Source organism: Montipora foliosa, chromosome 12 (genome assembly GCF_036669935.1).
Source record: "Montipora foliosa isolate CH-2021 chromosome 12, ASM3666993v2, whole genome shotgun sequence".
NCBI classification, from domain to species: domain Eukaryota; kingdom Metazoa; phylum Cnidaria; class Anthozoa; order Scleractinia; family Acroporidae; genus Montipora; species Montipora foliosa.
The window spans coordinates 21,170,705-21,192,930 of record NC_090880.1 but is presented as its reverse complement, the minus strand read 5'-3'; the positions used below and the strand labels follow the sequence as shown (position 1 = coordinate 21,192,930).

Here is a 22,226-nt window from a genome sequence, read left to right as displayed (position 1 = left end):
TCAGGAAAAAAATCGTGCTTGTTTTGGATCGATCGGAATCCCGACGCTGGCTTCTGTCTCCTACCTTGTCACTATACTATGAAGGAAGGTGAACGGGGACCATTTTTCCCGAAACTTCGTGTACGTATTAAAGACAACAACAGCTCACCACATGGTAAGTTTCATCGATTTTTATTTCCATTTTCTAGCAAATTTCCAGGCCTCATATGTTCTCTATATTTTAATACCTACGTGACGCACACAGTGAGCCTGGGTTACCTGTGATTCCACCAGCTTCTAAGGAATTTTGCCACGATAATCCACTCTTGCATGTGTGTTGTTCCTCCGAATACAAACAAAACTAGACGTGTGAAATAACCATTTTATTGCATGGTTTCAACGAAAAATAAGAGCACGAATTATTACAAAGTCTTGCGCTCAATAAATACCAGGAAGATATTTACATTAACGATTCCAAAGTATAAAAATAACTTTTAAAAATACAAGGTTCACCTTCTTTAAATACACCTTGGATTTATTTCTTTCATTTTTTGTTGGTCAAGCCCCAGTCATTTTAGTTCAATTCATAATGTCGCTCCCACCCAGGATTTAGGAGAATTGAGTGACGAACTGTTCCAGTAATGGTTTCCAGAAACTGCGCCTAGTGACTGGCGCGAAATCCACACTATACTCTGCCAATGAACCAGAAGCCATAATAAACAATCGGTAATTTCGTCTCCACACTCTACGCGGATTTTTGGCAATTGTAGGCCTTGGAAACGAAAATGTTATTTGTTTACTATGATAGAGCGGTTTTCAATTGAGTGTCGAAAGTAATTAGATAATTACTTTGGTTTTGCATTACTTCACTCAGTGACTGGTTCAAACTTCGCCACTTTTTCAACCAATCAGAAGTGAAACCAAAACCAATCGTAGCTAGAGCGGTTTTCAATTGAGTGTCGTAACACCAAAACCAAAGTAATTACTTTGGCCCATCAAAAAGGACGCAGACAATCCTGTAAACCAATCAAAACTCGAAGTAATTACACGTAGCCGACACAAAGCGCGCGAAAATGTGCACGGGCGAGCCACGATTGGTTTTGGTTTCTCTTCTGATTGGTTGAACCAAAGCAATTCGTTAATTGCTTTCGACACTCAATCGAAAACCGCTCTAATAAATGAGCTATAGAACTCTTTCATAATGACGGCCAAATAAAATATTCTTTTGCTGAAATGCTCATAAGCCTTTCTAGCCTCGCGAACAACGAGAACATTTCAAAAGAATATTTGTTTCAAAATGAGGGCAGTAGGTCTAATTAACAAAAATACAAAAGAATGCAAGGTGGTCGCCCTTTATGAAAGTGGTCTATAAATCGAGAAGAAACCTCTGAACCAGACTAGTGAAAAGAATGCTATTTTATGCAAGCAAGCTCGTATTTCGTCACACGGCGGCCATATTGTCCCGGGAGACCAAAAGAGCTTTGTTTTACAACGCAAAGCCTCACCCCCATGGTTTCCACTGCGAGGCTTGGCGTGGTAAAGCAAAGCTTTTTTGGTCTCCCGGGACAATATGGCCGCCGTGTGACAAGGGCGAATTTCTGCTTGATCATAACTAAAGACTAAATTAGGCTAAAATAACTGGGGCAGGACAAGTACAAATGACCAAAAATTGTGATTGGATTGTGTACGAATTCTTTCCATTGCCGGGGTCGACCGAGATCTAGAAATTAAACTTTTTTTTTTCTTTTTCTGTTAGTCCGGGCAAAAAGTACACTATCCTCGAGCAGCGAGCGGCAAAGCCACGAAAGTGGGATACGAGGGTAACGTACATAAAAAAAGACTCTCGCTCCTTATAACACGCTTTGACCACGCGCCGCTAATGGACTGTGTGCTCGAACTTAGAGAGAGAATTCGCAATCTCGTCCCAGAGTCCACTTTTCTTTTGGTCAGCACCAAGAACACAGACTCTGGCCACTTCCAACTTATGCATGGTCGTAGTCAAGGTCCATTTTTGTATCCGTTGTAGACGAGCCGGAAGTCCGTGATTTGCGGACATCCTGCCTTGGAAGTGGCCAGAGTCTATGTTCTTAGCGCTAACCAAAAGAAATTTTAAAGCTAGCGGACTTTGGGAACCAGATTGGAGAATTCGCTGGTCGCAGTCTAGCCTAAACCAGTTCCATAATTTTATTTGCTACATGACGGTACATAGGCCACTGGTAATCTTTTCCGTGCCTAACTTGTGCCTTCCGCCGCAATCGTCTTTCCCTTTCTTACCCGCGGTCAGTTTGACCGCCTTCACATCGGACGCCTTAGTTCCCTTCTCAGTGTCTGAACTGCTAGTGTTCTTAGTTCCCACGGAATCGATGGAGGATACCCGTACAAGCTTCATCCCCGATGAGGATCCCGAAGAGCTGAGAGGGGCTACCGCTCGGGATGGGCGTATCATCCTTGAGTTCTTACGCATGTCTTGCGAGGTTTTCCGCATGATCTCATCCACCGATATACTGTCTGCGCCGATCTCTGCTGTTTTCCTTGCGAGTTCCAACTGAGTTTCCAAGTGTTTAGTTCGCTGCTGAAGTCGCTTATTCTCGCTTTCCGAGACACCGAGCTGTCGAGGAAAAACATCATATACATCTAGCATCAAAACAAGTTTGTTGAGAACTTTAAAAAGAACTTTGGAAAGAAAACGGCTTCGGATACGGTCTCCTCGTATCTAAATCTTCTACTGGTTTAGAGCGGTTTTGTCGAAAGTAATTAGCGAATTGCTTTGGTTTTGCATCACTCCACGCAGTGATTGGTTCGGAGATTTCGCGCCACTTTTTCAACCAATCAGAAGTGAAACCAAAACCAATCGTAGCTCGCGCGTTCACATTTGATTGCTTTGTGTCGGCTACTTGTAATTACTTCGAGTTTTGATTGGTTTACTGGATTGTCTCCGTCCTTTTTGATTGGCCAAAGTAATTACTTTGGTTTTGGTTTACGACACCCATTTGAAAACCTCTCTAACAGTGACCAGCTCCCAGTTGACTTGATAGCTCAATTGGCCGTTCCGAAATTCAGCAGGGAACTGGGGCGAGTTTCAAATTTTAACTAATCGATAAACTGACACTACCACATAAAAGATCACGTTGAGATTGGTCATTTGGTCAAGTATGGCGTTTTTAGGGTGAACAGAGACCAAGTTATGGACCTTGAAACATGGTTCAAAATCCATACAGGTGTCTCTAATCTTGATACAGCGTCCCCCAAGACAATATAAGCTCTTAATTTTTTTATGATTTCCGTGATACTCTTTAAAATGGGCAAACATAGTGATTTTCATCGCAGCTTCTTTCAAATTGTAGGTACATGACGGGATTTTACAGTTGTCACTAAACGGAGTTTAAATGGTTTTGGGGGACGCTTTGTCAAATTAAAGACGTTTGTATGGATTTTGAACCGTATTTCAAGGTTCATAACTTGAACTATACTTGGTCAAATGAGCAATCTTAACATGATCTTTCACGTGGTGGTGTCATTTCATCGATTAGTTAAAATTTGAAACTCGCCCCAGTTCCCTGCTGAATTTCGGAACGGCAAATTGGTAAAGCTCTGCACCGGAAACGCACGGGTCATGGGCCATTCCTGAATTTTTCGGGTTTCATTTCCGTCACCGCTTAAGAAGCGTTCATAACTGTGATTATCAAAAATGGTAACAAGAAAGCGGTTAGTTAAATCTTGACGACAGGTTCGGGTGTTCCAACATCAAACGGCATAGTATCGAAACCAACTGACAGCATTTTATCTGACCTACAATGACTTGATTTAATTTGATCTCCAGTCAGTGCCCAGTAAATTAAGGGTGCGTTCGATAGACCCTATTCCGGAATAAGAATAAGTGGAGTGATGATTCAAAACGATACGTCTGGCGTTTTGAAGCAACAAGGATAATAAAGATATGTTTAAAATAGCATTTTAGCAGGTTCTTGACAATTTAATGTGAATCTCCGTAAAAACGAACGATTTCTAACTTCTATTCCATGTATTCCTATTCCGGAATATGCCCGGTGGTCAATCGAACGCACCCTATATCGAGCACTTTGTGGTCGCCTATATTACGAATAGATTTCGTTACTACTGTGATAGCAAATTTAAAGCCGTTTTTCCGTATTCCTACTCCAGAACAGGACAAAAAGTTCGCTTTAGGAGTAAGTTTGTGTACCTTTTCTCTTAGTTCTGTTAGATCTTCATCTTTGTTCTCACAAGCTTTTCTTAAAGAAAACAACTCCTCCAGTAGCTGCTTGTTCTGTGACTTGAGCTCTTCTATTCTCAGGTCAACTCCGCCTTTACCGACGATACTCATTCGACTGGCACTCCTGGAAATTTCAGCAGACAACACAGTTTGGTAACGGATACGCTAACAGAGCGGTACTACTACTCGAACAACTGCATGATTGACAGAATAACCTCGCGCCACATTCTTAGCCAATCAGAGGTTAAACAAACACACCAACGGAGGCTTGCCTTTTTCCCGCTCTTTTTCTCGTGCTCCATGCTGGCTGCATGTGTTATGAGTGGCTCATTTCATTGCCGTTTTAGCTGTGATTGGTCGATATAATAATTTCGCTTTGAGTTTTTCGTCTCTCAACAAACAATCTGGCACTTCCACACTTGCAATGCATTCTCAATAACGTCTTTTTCTGCTCGATCTGGCTCTTACAATTTTGAAGTTAGTAAATAGATACGATATTTCTGTGAACATAACCAAATATCTTTTCCAGATTAAGACTGAGTTTCGACTATTGAGGTTTTGGTTAAAATAGTTTTCGATGACTACTTGATGAAATACATGTGTGTATCGAAAACAAACATGGCGCATGCGCTGCCCGTTCCAGTCCATCGAGAGGTCAAGTTCATACTGAAAGGATTGGTAGTTTTTCGTTTACATGACACTGCTGCGGGATTTCGTACTGGAATGAAATTCTCACTCCGGCGCAACAACCGGGATGAACTCACGCCGGTATGACTCGTTTTGGTATGACATTCTCCAGTGGTATCATGTAAACGAATACAGAGACACGAGAGGGAACCGGAGTGAACTCGCGCCGTCAATAAAGTCGCCCCGGTATCATGTAAACAAAGTCTAAGTTTTGGTCCACATACCTTGCCTTCAAAAGAGGAGGAGTGGACGGAACGGTGTCTTCCTCAGAACTTTGATGAACCAGTTGTTGTCTATTTAAAAGCTTTGTTTTCTTTGCCTCGAGCTCGCTCGCCAAGATTTCCAGTTCCTGTTCATGAATATGTCAATTCCAACGAGTTAAACACTGTATATTCGAAATTGTAAGAAAGTCGAGTATTTTCAAGGAAAAAGCAATTGATGGTAACTTATGGCGCTATATAGGAAATCCCTAGAAAGCCATTAAGAGATAGCTGTCAATCCGGTACGAAAAATGAGCGCACTCGATGATAAGAAAATCTCTGACCAGGGTGAAAGCCGACCTCTGTCTCTCAACCGGCTCAGGTACCAGGCCAAAAGAGCAGGCTGTGGGTATTTAAGTGTCATTCCGAGCAAAAAATCAACCATAAGTTGTGAGCTTCCGTTAATGTCCCCTTCAAGCTGCACTTCTTTGTTGTACTTGGTTTTCAAACAAAGACCGTAAACAATTGTACAGTCACCACTACCCACTAGTAATGTATCAGCTCTCGCCGGACGGTAACCTACCATTGTTTGGTATTGTAAGCAGTTCCTATTGTTAAGTCTAAGTCATTATTTTAATTCTTTAGTCTTTTGTTTTTGTCAAGGGTAGCGAGCCAATAACATTATACGTTACAAGAGCTGCTACATCATGACGACTCCTACTCACCCTACCCCCAAAAAATATCAATTAACTTACGCTTTGCAAGACGTTAAGATCTTGTTCTTTATTGGTGCACACTGCATGCCGTCGATTTAAGTATTCTTCGTATTCTCGAATCTAAGGTAAGCAGAAAAAAGACACATATAATGGGATGATAACATTATAAATTGGCAACGGGCCATACTGTCATTTTATGACATATCGGTGGCTAGTTAGGACACTTTACGGAAGGTCTAGAAGTAATATCAGAAACCCATAAGGGTTGAAACGTGTAACGGCCCCTTGTGTGCTGGGAAACAAGCTTCCGAATATTCAATTTGCTAAGTACCATATTTGGAACAACAAGAGCGAGGGGTTTCCAAATATGGTACTTAGCACTGAAACATTCAACCAATCAGTTCGCACTGAATATTCGGAAGCTGTGAACGCGCGTTACACGTTTCAACCCTTATGGGTTTCTGGTAATATATCAAGAACGAGTGCGAGTGTTTCATCATAGGTTCCAAACACCGAGGAACTAAATGAAAGCACGAAGCGGAAGGCCGAGTGCTTTTATTGTATCGAGGTGTTTGGAAACTACGATGAAACACGAAGCACGAGTTTTTGATATGGCTTCTCAAACAAGGTTGTGCGTTTCTGATTTCTGCTTCTTTTGCTAATTGTGATGTAAACATTGCTGTAAACTGTGGAAAATGGGTTATTAAAAACGTTGTTCTTTGGTTTAATTTCTTTTGTTTTGATGCATAAATTCTTATGTCCAATGAGGAGTCAGATGAAAACAACGTGTGGTTTGGATACGATATCCAAAACACGTGTGGTTTTCATCTAGATTTTCATTGGGTTTCAAAAGTCATGCACGTGACGAATTTATCAATTTTTGATAGGCTTTTGAGCTCCATAATTATTAATGAGTTTGAGAAGTATTACAAGTCCAACAACATCGTAATTTCGACCGTTCCTAGTATGTACAATATTGCTACCTTTTACTAATAATAAATCGAAAATCAAAACCGCCATTTTAGTGCAATGAATGATCTACGTGGAATATAGCAGCAAAGAGGATTTGTCCCAAAAATACTGAGCCAGCGCTTATTTATTAAATTCTCAAGAACTTAAGCAGCAAAGGAGCATTTTCATTCCCGTGGCCACCTGCTATATTGATTTAGTCGAATAAAAGGAAGCATGTCCATGAAAGTGGAATTCAATTTCTCAGGATTGCTTAGGTATTCACCTACATGGTCGCCGTTTCATTGTCAAGGTACATCAAGGTGGTAGCCGTATCGTCATGTGAAAACGATCTTTAACTTGCTTCGGTTTTGCATAACTTCTTTAAGTGACAGGATTGAAAATCTCGCGCGACTTTTCAACCAATGAGGAGCAAAGACAAAACCAATCGCCATTGCCACGCAGACATTTTCCCGCGTTTTTAGAAAGTTACATTTCATCGCTTTGAATTCAGATTGGCCCTCCGATTTCTGGGAATAAGTAATCTAGTTTTTGTTTTAATTTCTTAAACTGCTCAAATACTCAGTAATACTGAGTATTTGTAGGTTTTTGTAATTTTCAGTACGTGTCATAAGGGCCCGAGCAAACGGCTTTTACATTTGCTTCACCATCCGTTGCATTTCGTTGAACGAGGTTGACTGATGGGGTGGGCAAACTTTTTCAACACATCATCCACATTTGATTCAACAAAGCTTCATGAGAGGGTTGGTATTCAGTCCCAGACTGCATCCGCAGTTGTTACTATGGATACGGTCTTGTTACTCTGAATACGTCACTGAGACTAACTAGTGCGCAAGCGCATACCCAACAGTGTTGAAAGAGGGGGGTAAACGGCTTCAACTTCATTCAACATTCGCGATAAAAAATGTTGGATGGTTGTTGAAGCTAAGTTAAACTCATTCAACATCGATTCATTTCGATTCAACATGTTTCAACTCAGTTGAAAGGGAAGAGCAAACATTTTTAACATGATCGCTGTTCAACGAACGGATGTTTTACAATGACTGCAAAATTCTCGTGCGCTCATTGGCTAATTTATTTTTAATGTCGGACAGACACATAAATTTATAATTTATGCGATAATGACGCGATATTGCTTGCGTCAGATTGAAGTTTCTCGCAAATTTTGTCTCGCATTCTTCTCGTGTTTTGATCCCTCTGACTTTTTGTTATTGTAAAAAACAAATTGATGTCAGTTTTTCGTGCGTCTGTCCTGTTATTGACAATGAATTTCGTCATAACAGTGTCAAAGTAGTCTGCACAGCTACTTTGACAATGTTATGACGAAATTCATGATCAATAACAGGACAGACGCATGAAAAACTGACATCAATTTGTTAATTGGAGCAAATGGTGAGGCCGCTTGCCCGGGCCTTTAGCCGATTTGGTCCGCAGTACACCTAGAGCTGAAAAAAAACGTGACATATCGATTTTTCAATAAAGCAAAATTTTCCAAGATACCTCTTTATCCCGTTCTCGAACTTCTTGCGCTCTATCGTCGAGTTCCTTTTCCATCTGAGATATAGTTGCCTGTTAGTTTAAGATAAAAGATCTTTTTTCAACTTTTCGCGAGGGACAAGGGGCAGGAGGAGTACGGGATACGGGACAAGAAGGGGCGAGGAGCGGGATCCCTTCTGGGGCGGGAGGAGGGCGAGAATTTAAAAAATGCGAAGATTTGTTTTTTGTTAGTGCTAAACAAAAACATGGGATTGTTTTTTGACTTCCACTAAACGTCCGTCGACGCTTAAAACAATATTATCAATGCGTGAAAACGAAAATATAATCAGAACAGCAGTATGACAACCCTCACAAAGTAAGATGACATATTTTGCTCAGCGAGCATAAGCGTAAATAACATTCACTTGTTGTTAATTAGCGTCCTTTGTCCTAACACACGGTAACAATGATCAAAATACACTTTGCATTACCACAGGCAAACATATGATACAGTTGTTGACTTTGTTCATTTAATTAAGGCGCTGTTACACTGTGCAATTTTTGGTGCAACTTGTCGGCTCGCAACGCCATTTCTATACCAACTTTCTCACATTACGAAACAAGTTCTTTTAAGGGTGTTACACTGAGCAACGTTTCATGCAACTTGTCTCGTTTCGGTGATCGCAGGAGGTTAAAGGAACATTTTCATTGGCTGGTGCCGCAAACTGTTGCGACACGAGTTGTTACACTGCGCATTGCTTAAAAATTCGTTGCAACCGTTACGGAAAGTAAAGACTCAATTCTACTTTCCGTAACGGTTTCTGCAACTGGTCTCCCAACGTTTTTGCTCGTTGCAAGGTATGTTACATTAGGCAATGATTCGTGCAACTTGTCTCGCAACGCCATTGCGAGACAAGTTGTACGAATCACTGCCCAATGTAACAGGGCTTTTACTGTGATTTGTAACGGTTGATCTCGGCTTGATTCATTCCTACCTTTCGCATAGCGTGCCAAGCACAAACTCAACACAGCTACACATGTGGAGCGTGACTCGTGCTGGATGCGCGATGGACAGCTAGACACAAACCATACGAATATCACGAAAGTGATGAGGATAGCTATGAACCGGAATGAAAACGTTTTCCAAACGCACATTGTTACGTTGGAAAGCATTCATTAAGCTGATCAAGGAATAACTTCCATGAAAACTACAAATTGCAACCATTCTTTCTTAAAATCCGTTTTAAGGTAAGCAAACTTTATTTATTATTTACCTGACTGGCTAAAAATGACCTTTCATACCAACAAAAAGTGTCAAAAGAAAACATACCTCATGCTCGTAGTACCTTTGTCTCCTCTCTTCGAGCTTCTTTTCGTTTCGAAATTCTTCAAGCTCTTCTTCGAATTTTTTCCTAACAAAATAGTAATGATAACGTAAACAAAGACACTCAAAATAAAAAAATGTCTTTGAGTAGGTCCACAGTACCACGTATTCCTTATCAACGAGAACCTTCGCTACTTTAACTTTTACTAGGATCCCATTACTAGGAGCGAACAACTCCCACACTAAGTATATGTCACGGCATTTTTACAGACCGATCTATTCTTAGGCTACCTTTTCCACAAAAAAAAGGGCAAAGGTAGTTCCGGTTCCGTGACGCAATGACGTCAAGTTAGTTTCTTGTGATTGGTCATCGGACTTCCGCGGGAGTCAATTCCGAGGAATGCTCCTACTGATGGACTCGTGCTTTTTACGCTGTAAAATGCAACATTTTCTGCAACTCTAATGTTAATCACATTTTCACAACTTATCGAAAACCAACAAGGTAACTTGAGCGCTTCGACCTAGAAGGAAAATTCTCAGTGGAAATTATAGGTGAGGTTACGCTTGGAACTAACATTATGGGTTTTCGTCTGACCTGACATTTTGGAAAACTGAAACAACCGGAAATTCCATTTCATTGGTCAATTCACACTCGGTATCAATGTCCGCTTTAGTTATTTTTCATATTTATTTCAAACACGAAACGCGACATGACGTAATTATTGCAGAAGCCAATGGGAAATGCTGTTTCAAACGGTCAAAGTGAAATCGCCCTAGGCAGGAAAATCACTTTTTGCCGGTCACTTCCTACTCAGATTCAGTTTCTGCTTCAGTTTTTTTATGTTAACGTAATTGGCTCGCAGCGGCAAACCGCGAAATGCTGTTTCAGACGGTCAAATGGATTTTAAAAGATTAAATCGGAATTTTGTCAACTCGTTTGATTAAACCCAATTTTTATGATTAAATGGCTTCTCTTGCAATGTATTGTCAACTTAGCCAATCAACATGCAATCTCCCGGATTACGTCACAAGTGCATGAATTAACTTAGGAATTTTGGCGGCAAATAGCACTCCAAAAAATAACTCTGGGCTAAAGGAAACAATCACACAATTACTTTCATAGGCTTCTGCCTCGCGTTCCTATGTAGCAGGGTTGGCGCAGTGGCGAGAGCACTCGCCTCCCTGCACTTACGTGACGCAGGTTCGATTCCCAGACGTGACGTCACATGTGGGTTGAGTTTGTCGGTTCTCTACTCTGCACCGAGAGGTTTTTCTCCGGGTCTGACTCCGGTTTTTCGCTCTCCTCAAAACACAACCTATGACTGCTGCACAGTGTCCTCAACGAGTGTCCCACTGCTAAATACACTTCAATAAAGTTCCTTACTATATATTTCTTACTTTTGTTCCTCTCGTTGTCTGTCGATGTCCTGCATTTCTGTCAAGTACTGCCGTCTTCGGTCTTCTAATTCTTTTTGTAGCTTGTTCATCTGCGACAAAAGCGATAACGCAAGACTGTCCAAAACGAATCGTACTAAACTGGGAGATGTTTGAATTAGAAGAACTGGTGGCCCCAGTATACAGACTTAAGAGGATGGTTAAGGGTATTTTCGTGAACCGTGAATTGCCTTTTTAATTATCCGTGAAATGTGAAATGTGAAATGGCCAGGGAGGTCAAGGTGGCTTAGCGTTTCTCAACCGTGCCTCTCACCTCTGCGACCCGGGTTCAATCCTGGCCTCGAGGTCGTATGTGGGCTGAGTTACAGTCGCTCTCAATCTGACTCCGAGGATTGTCTTCGGGTACTCCGGTTTTCCTCCCTCATCAAAATCGACTCTCAGTTAATAACATCCGGGCTGATACCCTCGAAAGGGATAACCTCTAGTATCTCTCCCTTTCATTGTATTAAAATGACTAAAGTTTCCTGTCGTTTTTTTTTCTCGTGAAACGTGATTTTGTAAGTTACCGCGAGCCCTGGTTTTTGAGAATACTTTTAAGTGAGATGAGAACCGGGTTTTTAATTTACCGTTGCTTCATGTTTTTGTTTCTTTTTAATTTTTTCTTTGCGGGAGTAGGAGCCCGAGAAATTATAACAATGGACTGTAACAGGAGTAGATTTCGACTTGTATTCAGCCGCTTTAAAGGACTGTGTCACTTCAGTAAGGTTGACTCTGTGTAATTTTACCAATCACTCGTCCCAACTGAGCCACGCAACTTAACGTTAACCCAGAAATTACTTTAAAACAACCAAGCTCAAACAAAGAAAAATGTTGAAAAACTATGGCTGAACACTTTTCAAAAACCTAATCTGCAATTCATTTTAATCTTCTTCAATTTTGCTCTTCCCTGCCTCCTTTTGTATTTGCTACTTTACCAAACCTTCCTTCAATGTTTTAAGTAGTTATTGTTACCTTTCCCTTGATTTGGTTTTCAGTTCCCATTCGCTTTCGCGACACAGCCCCTTTAAATTGGCCCAAATAGTTGAGTTTGAAGTGATTTGCAGTCGCGAACTGTTAGGAGTCGTGAAAAAAAATGGGACCATGTGTATTTTGTGCACCCCTTGACCGATATATCGGTCGAGTGTCGGTCGATATGTCGACCGACTATCGGCCGATATCTCGGCCGATACGTTGACCATTGATTGTCGGTGGTATATCGGTCGACTGTCGTATAATATAAGTCAAAAGCTTAGACAGCCAGTGTCATATGTATAAGTTATGCGCATTTCATCCTTTTTTGGTCAACCTTAAAAATTTCTGAAGGCTTTATGTTCGGATCATGTGCCGCAAATTCTGTCGTTGTCAAGCAAGACACCGTTTCCATGTAATTTTTGGCCAATTCGAAAGGATGGTTTTGTGTGGTTTTTCGTAACTGGCGTGCCACAATTCGTTTTAATTTAATGCTGGTGTAAGTTGGCTTATTATAACGTTAATGCGTCGCATTTATAGAATCCTAGCTAATGTCACGTTGAGCATTGGATTGACTGACACATCCTTAATGAACTTAAAATTTCACAATGAAGTCTCGTTGTAGTGAAGTCAGAATCAATGGTTCTACACACCCAGCACGTGCAATTTACATTTCGGTACATTTTTTAGTCATGCTTGTCCTGACTACAGAATGAAATACGTGTAACTGATTTAAGGAAGTGTGGAGGACGTGAGCGGGCCGGACGATAAATATTTTAACTTTCTCTTAAAACATCCACAGCGTTCATATTAATTTTATTCGCTGAAAATAGTGTACACATTACAAGCTGAACGACTTCGAATAATCACGAAATGTCTAGAGAGACGCGAAGTTATACTTTTTGATGACAAACTCGTGGCTGTCGTCATATGCGCCAGCAAGCGACGATTCGCGCGGAGGGATGGGTCCCGTGTCGCCACGCGCTCTCGCGGGAGATTTCGCGATTCCACTGTCACTCGCCGGGCCCAGAAATAACTACGCAGGCTTCTTCGTACAGTGTACGCGTTAGATTAAAGACAGTGATTTGATAAAATCCAGGGAATTGATATAAAAAATCCAACGCACGCACACTTTTTGAACCCATACCTCTTGAGTCGTATTTTCTCTTTCTTGTTGGAGTTTGGTACTCATGTCTTCCATTTCCCTCTGAGCTGAATCTTGTTTTGCTCTTAAAGATGACTCCATCTCAACAACCTGGAGTAGAGAAGTAATGTTAGTTTTAGAAACAAGAGCGATGTCTTCCCCCACTTCATGAACAGCAACGAGAACTGTGTCCCACATAACAAGTTGAAAGCTATTGTTTTAATTAACTCTTCCTGAGTGCAACCATGCAGCTACCAAGCGGGAAAAAATATCATCTTTCCGTTGACATTTAAGATAACCATGTTATAGTGGCTTATGCTCATTTATTTGCAAGCTTGAATCTGCTTTCACAAAACGTGGTTTAGAACCCAAGTTGTCTATTTCACAATGTCAGGAGCTAAACACGATTTCTCCCCCCCCCCCCCCCCCCCCCTCCCCTTCCTGGTCGCAGTAATATACATTGAAGAGCTGTACAGATAAGCCCCTGATGCCATGGACCAGTAGATGACACCTCCATAGGGCCATGTTGAAGTTCTCGAAAGCAAAAACGTGGAAATGGCTAGCTGCCCAAACTTAAAACCAAAGACTAAACAAATGAAGGCTAAATAATGTGCATGACTTCTCCTAGTCAGCCACGTCAAGACTGCTTTGTGTGTAATGAAATGTGTACTCATCAGAACTATTTCTACACGTCACATATGTTATGTATAGCCTCCTGCAACTCCTGTACCTGGCAAAGTACATGTACACAACAAACTAGATTTTTTTTCTTTGTCTGTTTTCATCCATTTTCCTGTTGCCTTCGACTACATTTAATGCCTGCAACAGTTCATCACCCAGCTCAGTGCACAAAATTTGGTACGAATTTGAAGAAACAATATCACGAAAAGTTACTTTGGACATTTATGTTCAATCTCACTCACCTTTGCTCTAAGGTGGACTAGTGTTCTGTCCTGTAATAGTTCATCATTCATGTGGGCCTCGCAATGTCCACTCAATCCATTTGCAAGGCTACCTTCTGCAGTATCATTGACCCCATTTACTAATAGTCTTGTCGGTTTTAAGATTGAGTTTGACTCTCCAGAGTTGTTGTTGATTTCTAAAGGTGGACCACTCTTATCAACTAAATGTCCAAATTTTCCTAATGTAGAATTCTCTTCACTCAAGTCTGTGTCGTGTTGATTATGAGCTCCCTCTCTTTCTTCTTCGTCATCAGTCAATTGTGAATCATCATCATCATCATCATCATCATCATCATCATCATCATCATCATCACCATCGCTGTCTCTGTCATCATCACCACTGCCACTGTCATTTTCATCATCATATCTTTCGCTATGATGGAAATTATGATCCATGAAATTGACATTGTTCATCAGGCTCTCGTCATCTGATGACTGAGCATAACTGTAACAATGTTCCCTGTTTCTTTCCATGTTGAACCGCACTTGCTTCTTGACACCCTGGTTACAAAACAGAAGGCCTAAGTGAGCTGTTATCATTGCAGATATAACACAGACATTATCCCATTCAAGCTTGCTTTCCTTTCGTTACTGCACAAGTAACGTAAATTAATATATAACTGCGATGATATTAAAGAATCTTATTCAGTGCCAACAAGATGATCATACAATAATATACTTTATGAAGAACCAAGAATATATACAATTTGCTGGATGCAGTAATGTACCACTCAGCTCAATAACCACAAAAGTTGATTACGTTTCAAACATGCTCCAAGACTTTCTCTCTTGTACAAGATCCACAGTGGACATGTTCCAATTAACGCCTCCAAATACCTCCAACCCATGACACGTAGATCCCGGCATTCCCTCTCTCTACCAGTACCTCCTCTCACCGCTTATCCTTCTACCCCAGAACTATCACTCAATGGAACAATTTACCACAGTCTATTTTTGATACTGATGACCTTAACTCATTCAAACATTCCATCTCACTAATCACTTACAGTCTTGTAAATTAGTTAAGTTTTTCTGTATTTTATTCATTTTATTGCTACCCCGTTGACCCCAGCCATTGATCTTCATGAAAGAAGGGTAGGCTGTACATAATGGTAAATAAAGAAATAAACACCTGAGTAAATGTTATAAAACACAATCATAATAATTGCAAATTAGTATCATTCTCATTTTTCTTCCGAATTACCGCTGTAGTTGCCATCTTCCATTTTCAACCCTTCCCATCCAATACTTACTCTCTATTATATAAAATTGCTAGTGGCACAACTAAAAGGCATGATTTTCTTAAAAAGAGAAATTCTCCCAAATTAAAAAACAAATGGAACGTGTAAACTGCAGGTTGCCGGTCATTGTCTCGCAATGGCTGAAACAACCCAAACCTTTACTAATGCTAACATTAGGCCTAAACACTATGCTTTAGATACTATTTAAGCCTAAGGTTAGCACTTTTTGTGAAGGACTGGGTTGTTTCAGTTATGGTAAAACAATGACCTACAACTGCACAAACTCGCAAACAAACCATTTATATTTGCATCAAAACCCAGCCTGCGGGCCTGTATAACAGTGCAAGGATTTGTCAAATTGTCTTAAGGCTTAAAAAAGCAAGTATGACCTTAATTACAAGAAAATTGATAAAAATTGATACCGGTAATAATGTATATTTGAAGTCCTGTTAGAGCGGTTTTCAATTGAGTGTCAAAAGTAGTTAGCAAATTGCTTTGGTTTTGTATTACTTCACTCAGAGATTGGTTCAAAGTTTTTGTGCAACTTTTTCAACCAATCAGAAGTGAAACCAAAACCAATCATGGCTTGCTTGTGCACATTTTCCTGCCCTTTGTGTCGGCTACGTGTAATAACTTCCAGTTTGATTGGTTTACTGGATTGTCTCCGTTCTCTTTAATTGGCCAAAGTAATTACTTTGGTTTGGTAATATGAGACTCGATTGAAACTCGCTCTACTTAAAACAGGCATATGCTGCTTAGTAGAAGGCCTCTGTCGGTAGGGGTCAACCATGATGTGCCCTGGTTTTTTGTCACATTGCAGCTGGGACAGCGTCTAGTGTGGCTGATGAGGCCAATGTGAGAGTGGTGCATAATACATGTACCTATTGAGTCCATCTGTTATTATCGTAAATAATGACAAATCCTGTTACCTTTCTATTGAATCCATTTTTAGATGTTTGTATTTTGTCAGCTTCTTCCAACAAGGTGTCAACCTGGGAATCTGATGAGCACTGAGGAAATCAATTTAAGACAAAAAATGTGCTAAACATTTTCCATAACTTTCTCTTCCAGTTTTAAAATACACAGGCCATACAAACTGATTCTCATAGAATAAAGCGCCAGTCAAATGCAAAATGCTTGGTGACCAAACACGATCAAACATGTTTGGAGACCAGACTTTCCCCGTGTTTGATAACGTTGCCAAATGCTATCAATCAATCCATTAAACATCCTCCCAACAGCGGAGATTGAAAAGGATATTTCGCTTATCTTGGATGCGTATGACCAAAATCTGCATCGATATAGGCATGCATGCGCCAAACATGCTTGGTTGAGCCAACTAAACAAACTGAACACTGCACATCAAACATCATAACAATACACCTTATTCCAAAATGGCCGCTGATTTATGCAGATACAAATTGGCCCTTGTTGCCTCGTTCAAGATAAAATATTCTTTTGAATTTTAAGCTTAAGAATGAGGCATCAAGGGCTTATTTGAAAAAAAAAAAGAATATTTAAATGGCGGCCATTTTGGAATAAGGTGTAGTAATGTTTGATGCTATTTGATCAGATGTTTGATGGATTTCAAATTTTACCAAACATGGACATTCCAACCCCTTTTGAAAGAAATAGGGAGCTTAAGGTGCAAGCCTGTAGGGGGTCTGGGGGTATTCACCCCCCCCCCCCCCCCATCCACCCGGAAATTTGCCAATTTCGTTTCTCTCAAGTGGCATTTCCTGCATTTTGACACCATTTTTGTTGTATTCTAAGAGGCCTTTATTCTTACCAATGCTTGTTCACCATTTTTGGAGCTGCTATTAATGGAGTAAGAATGTTTGCTTTACAAGCCTGCACAACACGGGGTTGTTCAATGGAGAGACTGGACAAGACATTATAACATAAGAAATTGTATTACAATCAAGGCTGTTGCCTAACAGAAGCCCGGTAGCCTGGGGCTCCCAAAGAATAGCTCTGGGCGCCTTAATTTTTCTCAGGAGTCACCTTTCACTTCATCTGTTGGGCTCCTAAGTTCTCAGCGTTTAGCTCTGAGGGCCCCTTTAAAATTTTCTTAGGCAGCAGCCTTGATAATTAACATTTTACACTCAGATTGCAAAAAAATACTTAAGATAAGCAATTTGTTTTACTTGTTTTCAGAATTTCATGATAAATCGGGGGAATCTGATAAAAATCGGGAGAGCGGGAGGCAACAAATCAAATCAGGAGGGTCAGAATTGTCTGCAAGCACGATCAAACAGCATCAAACAAGGTGGCCAAACGACGAAATGTTTGGTTGCCAAACATGTTTGATCATGTTTGGTGACCAAATATTTTACATCTGACTGGGGCTTAATAATGTTGTGCAATTAATGCTATGCTTTTTACTGCATCATTTCAGCACTAGACTAGTGTAACATATTTTTTTTGTATGTCAAGGCTGCTGCGTAACGGTCACTCGGTTGCCTGGGACGCCTCATTTGCGAGAGCAGGTGACCAAATTTCTGAACAAGTAGCCCAAACAGGTGCCTAACTAATCACAAAGTGATTCATCCTCACTTTTAATTAATTAATTCTGGGCTCTTGAAAAAATGACTCGGGCTACTAACTTTTGATGTTGGAAGCCCGAAGGGCTCCAGAAAAAAAATTTTTCTTAGGCAGCAGCCTTGTATGTGACCAACCAACCCCTGGGAGTGAGACTCGACCAACAGATTTTGTAAACTCTGTCTCACGGCAGATGATTCTACATGTACTCGTCAACTGGGGCGTTTGAGGTATCAATGGGTTAAACTTTTCAAAGTCACTTTTTTGTGAGATATATTAATTTGGAAGTCTATACAGTACAGTGTAGTAATTATAAGACAGCACCAACCTCTGATGAGGACCGCTGTTGTCGTCCAAGAAAATCAAAATCCCCATTAAGAAGTGGTTTGTGGTTTAAAACTGAGTCCTTTATCATGCCACGAGATGCTTTATCATGACTCTTAAAAAAAAAAATAACAAGAAAATGTGTCCCTTTTCTTAAACCTTTAATACTTCCCTGCTAGCAGGCTGACGAGTTACAGGGAAAAGAAACCTCTGGCATGGGTCGAAAGTTACTGTGTTGGGCCTGCACGGCGGTTACTTAGTGACCGAAACCTCACGTGATACTTCAGTTGTGTGGGCTCACTTATAACCATAGCAGAATTACCAAGGAATGCGCAGGACACAGCGGGCTCAAGTCACAGTCAGCAAACATCTCATGGGGCATGCTCATTTGAAACTCAGTGCCATCCAAGGTTGGGGATGGAGCTTGGATCAAAGTGAGTTTCGACCCATGGCAGGTCTCTTTTCCCATACAACAAAAAGAAGTCAGACCTCTGCTAGCAGGGAAAAACCTTTAGTACAAGTTACACAACCATTTTGGTCTTGAGAACTTTGTCACTGTAAGAATTCAGTACAGATGGAGTTTTACCTGATCACTGACGACCTGCATGGATGGCACACATAAGAAGCTGTGGAAAAAGATGTTGGCAGTCTAGTACCGTTGGCCAGGCTGCAAGTGTTCAAAGGCCTGATAACTGTATCCCGCAAGTGGATAAGTCAATTCATCCAGAGTATAAAATATAATCCACATTAAACTTTGGCCAAAGTGTTTGTAAGTGCATTTACTTTGATGTTCTTAGGGTATGCAATTATTCATGATTACATGATCAGATCTATACTAAAATCTCTGCACAAATTGAAACTGTCAGTCATAGTTACTTTAATCCACAAGATCAAATTATTTGGCCAGGAAGAAGGTGATTATAATAAACGTAACATTCCAAGCAATAATGATAATGCTCCCTTCGAAAATTGATGGAGGTAAGAACAAACCATTTGGAGTTTAGAGTAGGACTAATGAATGTGTATTCAAAAGAAAATACTTAACAATTATTGTATGAGCTTGAGCAAAATATTGTGATTTGTCAGTGGCGAGCAGATCAATCATTTGCTGAAGCCGAAGACTGAGGCAAATAATTGATCTGCGAGAGACACAGACAAATCACTGTATTTTGCGATAACCGAGTTAAATAATTATTTTATCATTTGATGACTGAGTTAACTTCATTTTTCACAATTCCCAACAATTAAGTCTTTTTTCTGAAAGTTCAGGAAAGCGAACTGCCATTTTCACACAAGAGCATGGTTTCAATTATGCATGAGCAGAATATTATTTGCAGCAAAACACTTGGAGCCACCTGAAATTTTCAGGTGTCTATACGAGACATTTTCAGGTGTCTATACGAGACATTTGCTGAAATTGACCAGAAAAGTGCGAGGATCATATCTCTGTTTGGTCTATAGCCCGCGCTTCAAATATATTCATTTCTTTGCATGTGTATACTAAATATGGGACTATAGTATCAGCTAGTATATCTGTACTGGTATACTGCAATGTTGGTTACATGTAAGAGCCAGGTGTTGGACAATTATTAATATTTTATATAGAGGTAACAGACCATAGTGAATGTTTTTGGAAGAAAAGCGACTGAGTTTCATAGCATGCAGGTTTTTGTTTGAGGCCAGAGGCGGGACCTTTCGTCCAGTAGTTTCCCATTTCATGTCCAGTACTTTGATGCCAATATTTTTAAGGGTTTGTTTTATTTTTTTATTATTATTAATATTATTAATATTATTAATAATATTAGTATTATCATTATTATCATCATTATTATTATTATTATTATTATTATTATAACTATATTATTTTTTTACTTACTTAAGAGAATTTGAGTAAACTTCAGCCTTGCCTGAGAAATTGATTCTTGAGTTTTAGAAACACTGGAAACATCGTTTCTGAGTGTTCTGTTTTAACAATTTCCTGGGGGGTGGGGGTGGGGGGATGCCCGCAGACCCCCCTAGGTAGCTCATGCCTTTATCACTCGCCAAATGTCATGTCTGGTGCTTTCAAAAATATGTCCGCTACTTTACAAAACTGTCAAAAACCCTGAGCATGCTGGCTCATTTTTTTTTTCCTCTTAGCTGCATCCTGGCCCCAGTTGTTCGAAGGGTGGATAGCACTATCCAGTGGACAACTCAATCAGTTTATCCACTGGATAGCGTTATCCACCTTTTGAACAACCAACACCTGGTGTAGATCATGCATGAGTATTTGGTTCATCTAACAATAGGTCAATCAATGCTTGGCTGTTAATGATGTGTTTTAGAAAAAGAAAAAGATATCAAGACAATAATTATTCTGTTGCAAAGATGAAGCTGCCCAACTTAGGCAGGTTCATGCAAGTACCAAGATTAATAATGGGGACATAGTTTTTGAGTGAACCTACTAGCTGTTGTTAACCCTTTCACTCCTGTGGGGTTCCCCATTGACGACTAAAATTGTCTGGCGTTAGACAGAGTAAAATCTATAAGTCTCATTGGCCCTTACAGGAGTGATAGGGTTAATATGCTTAAGGAGACGTGCCTGAATGATTATGGGGTTGTATGTAAAGCCATTAAGCTTCTTAGCATGACAAAACAGTTTTTTGTGTGACAGCAGTGTGAACATAGAAAATACTATTTTCATTAAAAATAACTTCTTTGCTGAAACTTGTTGAAGTTATTTTTCGGTCGTACTCTAACGAAGAATGAACACAGTGATAGCCCCAAGACAAAGTCTAAACCTGTCAATCTGTCAAAGATTCTGTCAAATGTTACCGAAACGAGTGCGACACGACGACGTAACTAAATTCAATTGAGTAGAAGGAGTACTTCGTTTGCCTTGTCAACAAACCATCGATCAAGCGGCGCGCGAAGTTACTTTATTTAAAACTGCATCGTGTTTTCTTTACAGACAGCTTGTTTTTCCTGATCAGTGAAGGAATACGAAATTGCAAGCGAAAATGGCCGAAAATTGTAATACACAAATCCCCAATAAAACAAACATGGATTATCGTGTAATAGTAAGAGACCTTTCAAGAAACGGTCTGATTTGCAAAGAAAAATCATAAAATTGAACATTTCAGTTAGATCCGTTTGATTTGACATTTTCCAGAGGGAAAATACGCAATCAAATGAAACAATAACAAGATAAAGCATTTTCCATGCTAAACAGTTTTTGATAAAGGCAGAGAACAAATTTCCAAAGAACTAAAGCCATAATAATTTATTATTTGGATCTTAGCGTCCATTGTTCGGGAAGAGCGAAAACTGTAGAAAACTTTAAAATATAAGTCCGTTGTCAGCTTCCTTTAATAAGAAAGTTAAACTAAGGTCAAATGAAGGGATCTGAAAGTCCTGGACTCGCCGATAATACAAGGCCAAAAGGCAAACCGCATACCTTCGTTGCCCCTCATAAATTATTACGACAGCTCAACTCTGAAAATAATCCATAACCTACCTGATTGTAATCTGCTTTCCTTTCCATTAAAACTTCACTCATTTCCACCATAATGAACTCATTTTAGCCCATATATTCCACAGGGTAATCTTATGCGAATTCGGGCAGCACTTTTCTCGTCGGGTTACGATTTGTCACCTATGGCAACAGAGTTAATTGACAGCTCATTGTGACTGCAAGTACATTGCACTCGTGTATCGTGTATCGACAGCTTTGACAGAACACCATCAAGTCAGTCAGTCAGAAAGCTATACAACCAGGTCAGTTGTTGCAGTGAGTGAGTCACCTTTCCCAAGACTGATCGCATGAACGTAAGAACGTCTTTATTTAACAATTATTTGCCGAAGGCGAAGTGATTATCGGTGAATATTCACCGAGACGAAGTCGAGGTGAATATTAACTTCTTACTAACCGAGCGCGAGGGCCGTACTGGGGAATATTGGCCCGAGGTCGTGGCAGTACGGACCGAGCGCACAAAAACGACCGAGGGCCAATATTTCTCAGTACGGTCCCGAGCAAGTGAGGTTAGTAAG

At 40.3% G+C, this 22,226-nt stretch overlaps 1 protein-coding gene across 2 annotated transcripts; it reads right to left on the bottom strand.

Annotated features, from left to right (window-relative positions):
* Positions 1 to 83: 83 nt before the first annotated feature.
* On the bottom strand, positions 84 to 21,822 carry LOC137978770 (uncharacterized). 2 transcript variants are annotated; one of them, XM_068825827.1, is made up of 13 exons: positions 21,694 to 21,822; positions 18,784 to 18,823; positions 18,202 to 18,312; positions 16,262 to 16,342; positions 14,053 to 14,592; positions 13,133 to 13,240; positions 10,981 to 11,069; positions 9,589 to 9,670; positions 8,283 to 8,351; positions 5,853 to 5,933; positions 5,122 to 5,246; positions 4,181 to 4,334; positions 84 to 2,587 (listed from the first exon to the last, which is right to left on the bottom strand). In XM_068825827.1, the coding sequence occupies exons 2-13, from the start codon at positions 18,802 to 18,804 to the stop codon at positions 2,171 to 2,173; spliced, it is 1,878 nt and encodes a 625-aa protein (XP_068681928.1). In that variant the 5' UTR covers positions 18,805 to 18,823; positions 21,694 to 21,822; the 3' UTR covers positions 84 to 2,170. The 2 variants fall into 2 exon arrangements, with proteins under 2 accessions (XP_068681928.1, XP_068681927.1); XM_068825826.1 differs by lacking the exon at positions 18,784 to 18,823 and having other exon boundaries at positions 154 to 2,587; positions 21,694 to 21,818.
* Between the last annotated feature and the right edge of the window lie 404 nt (positions 21,823 to 22,226).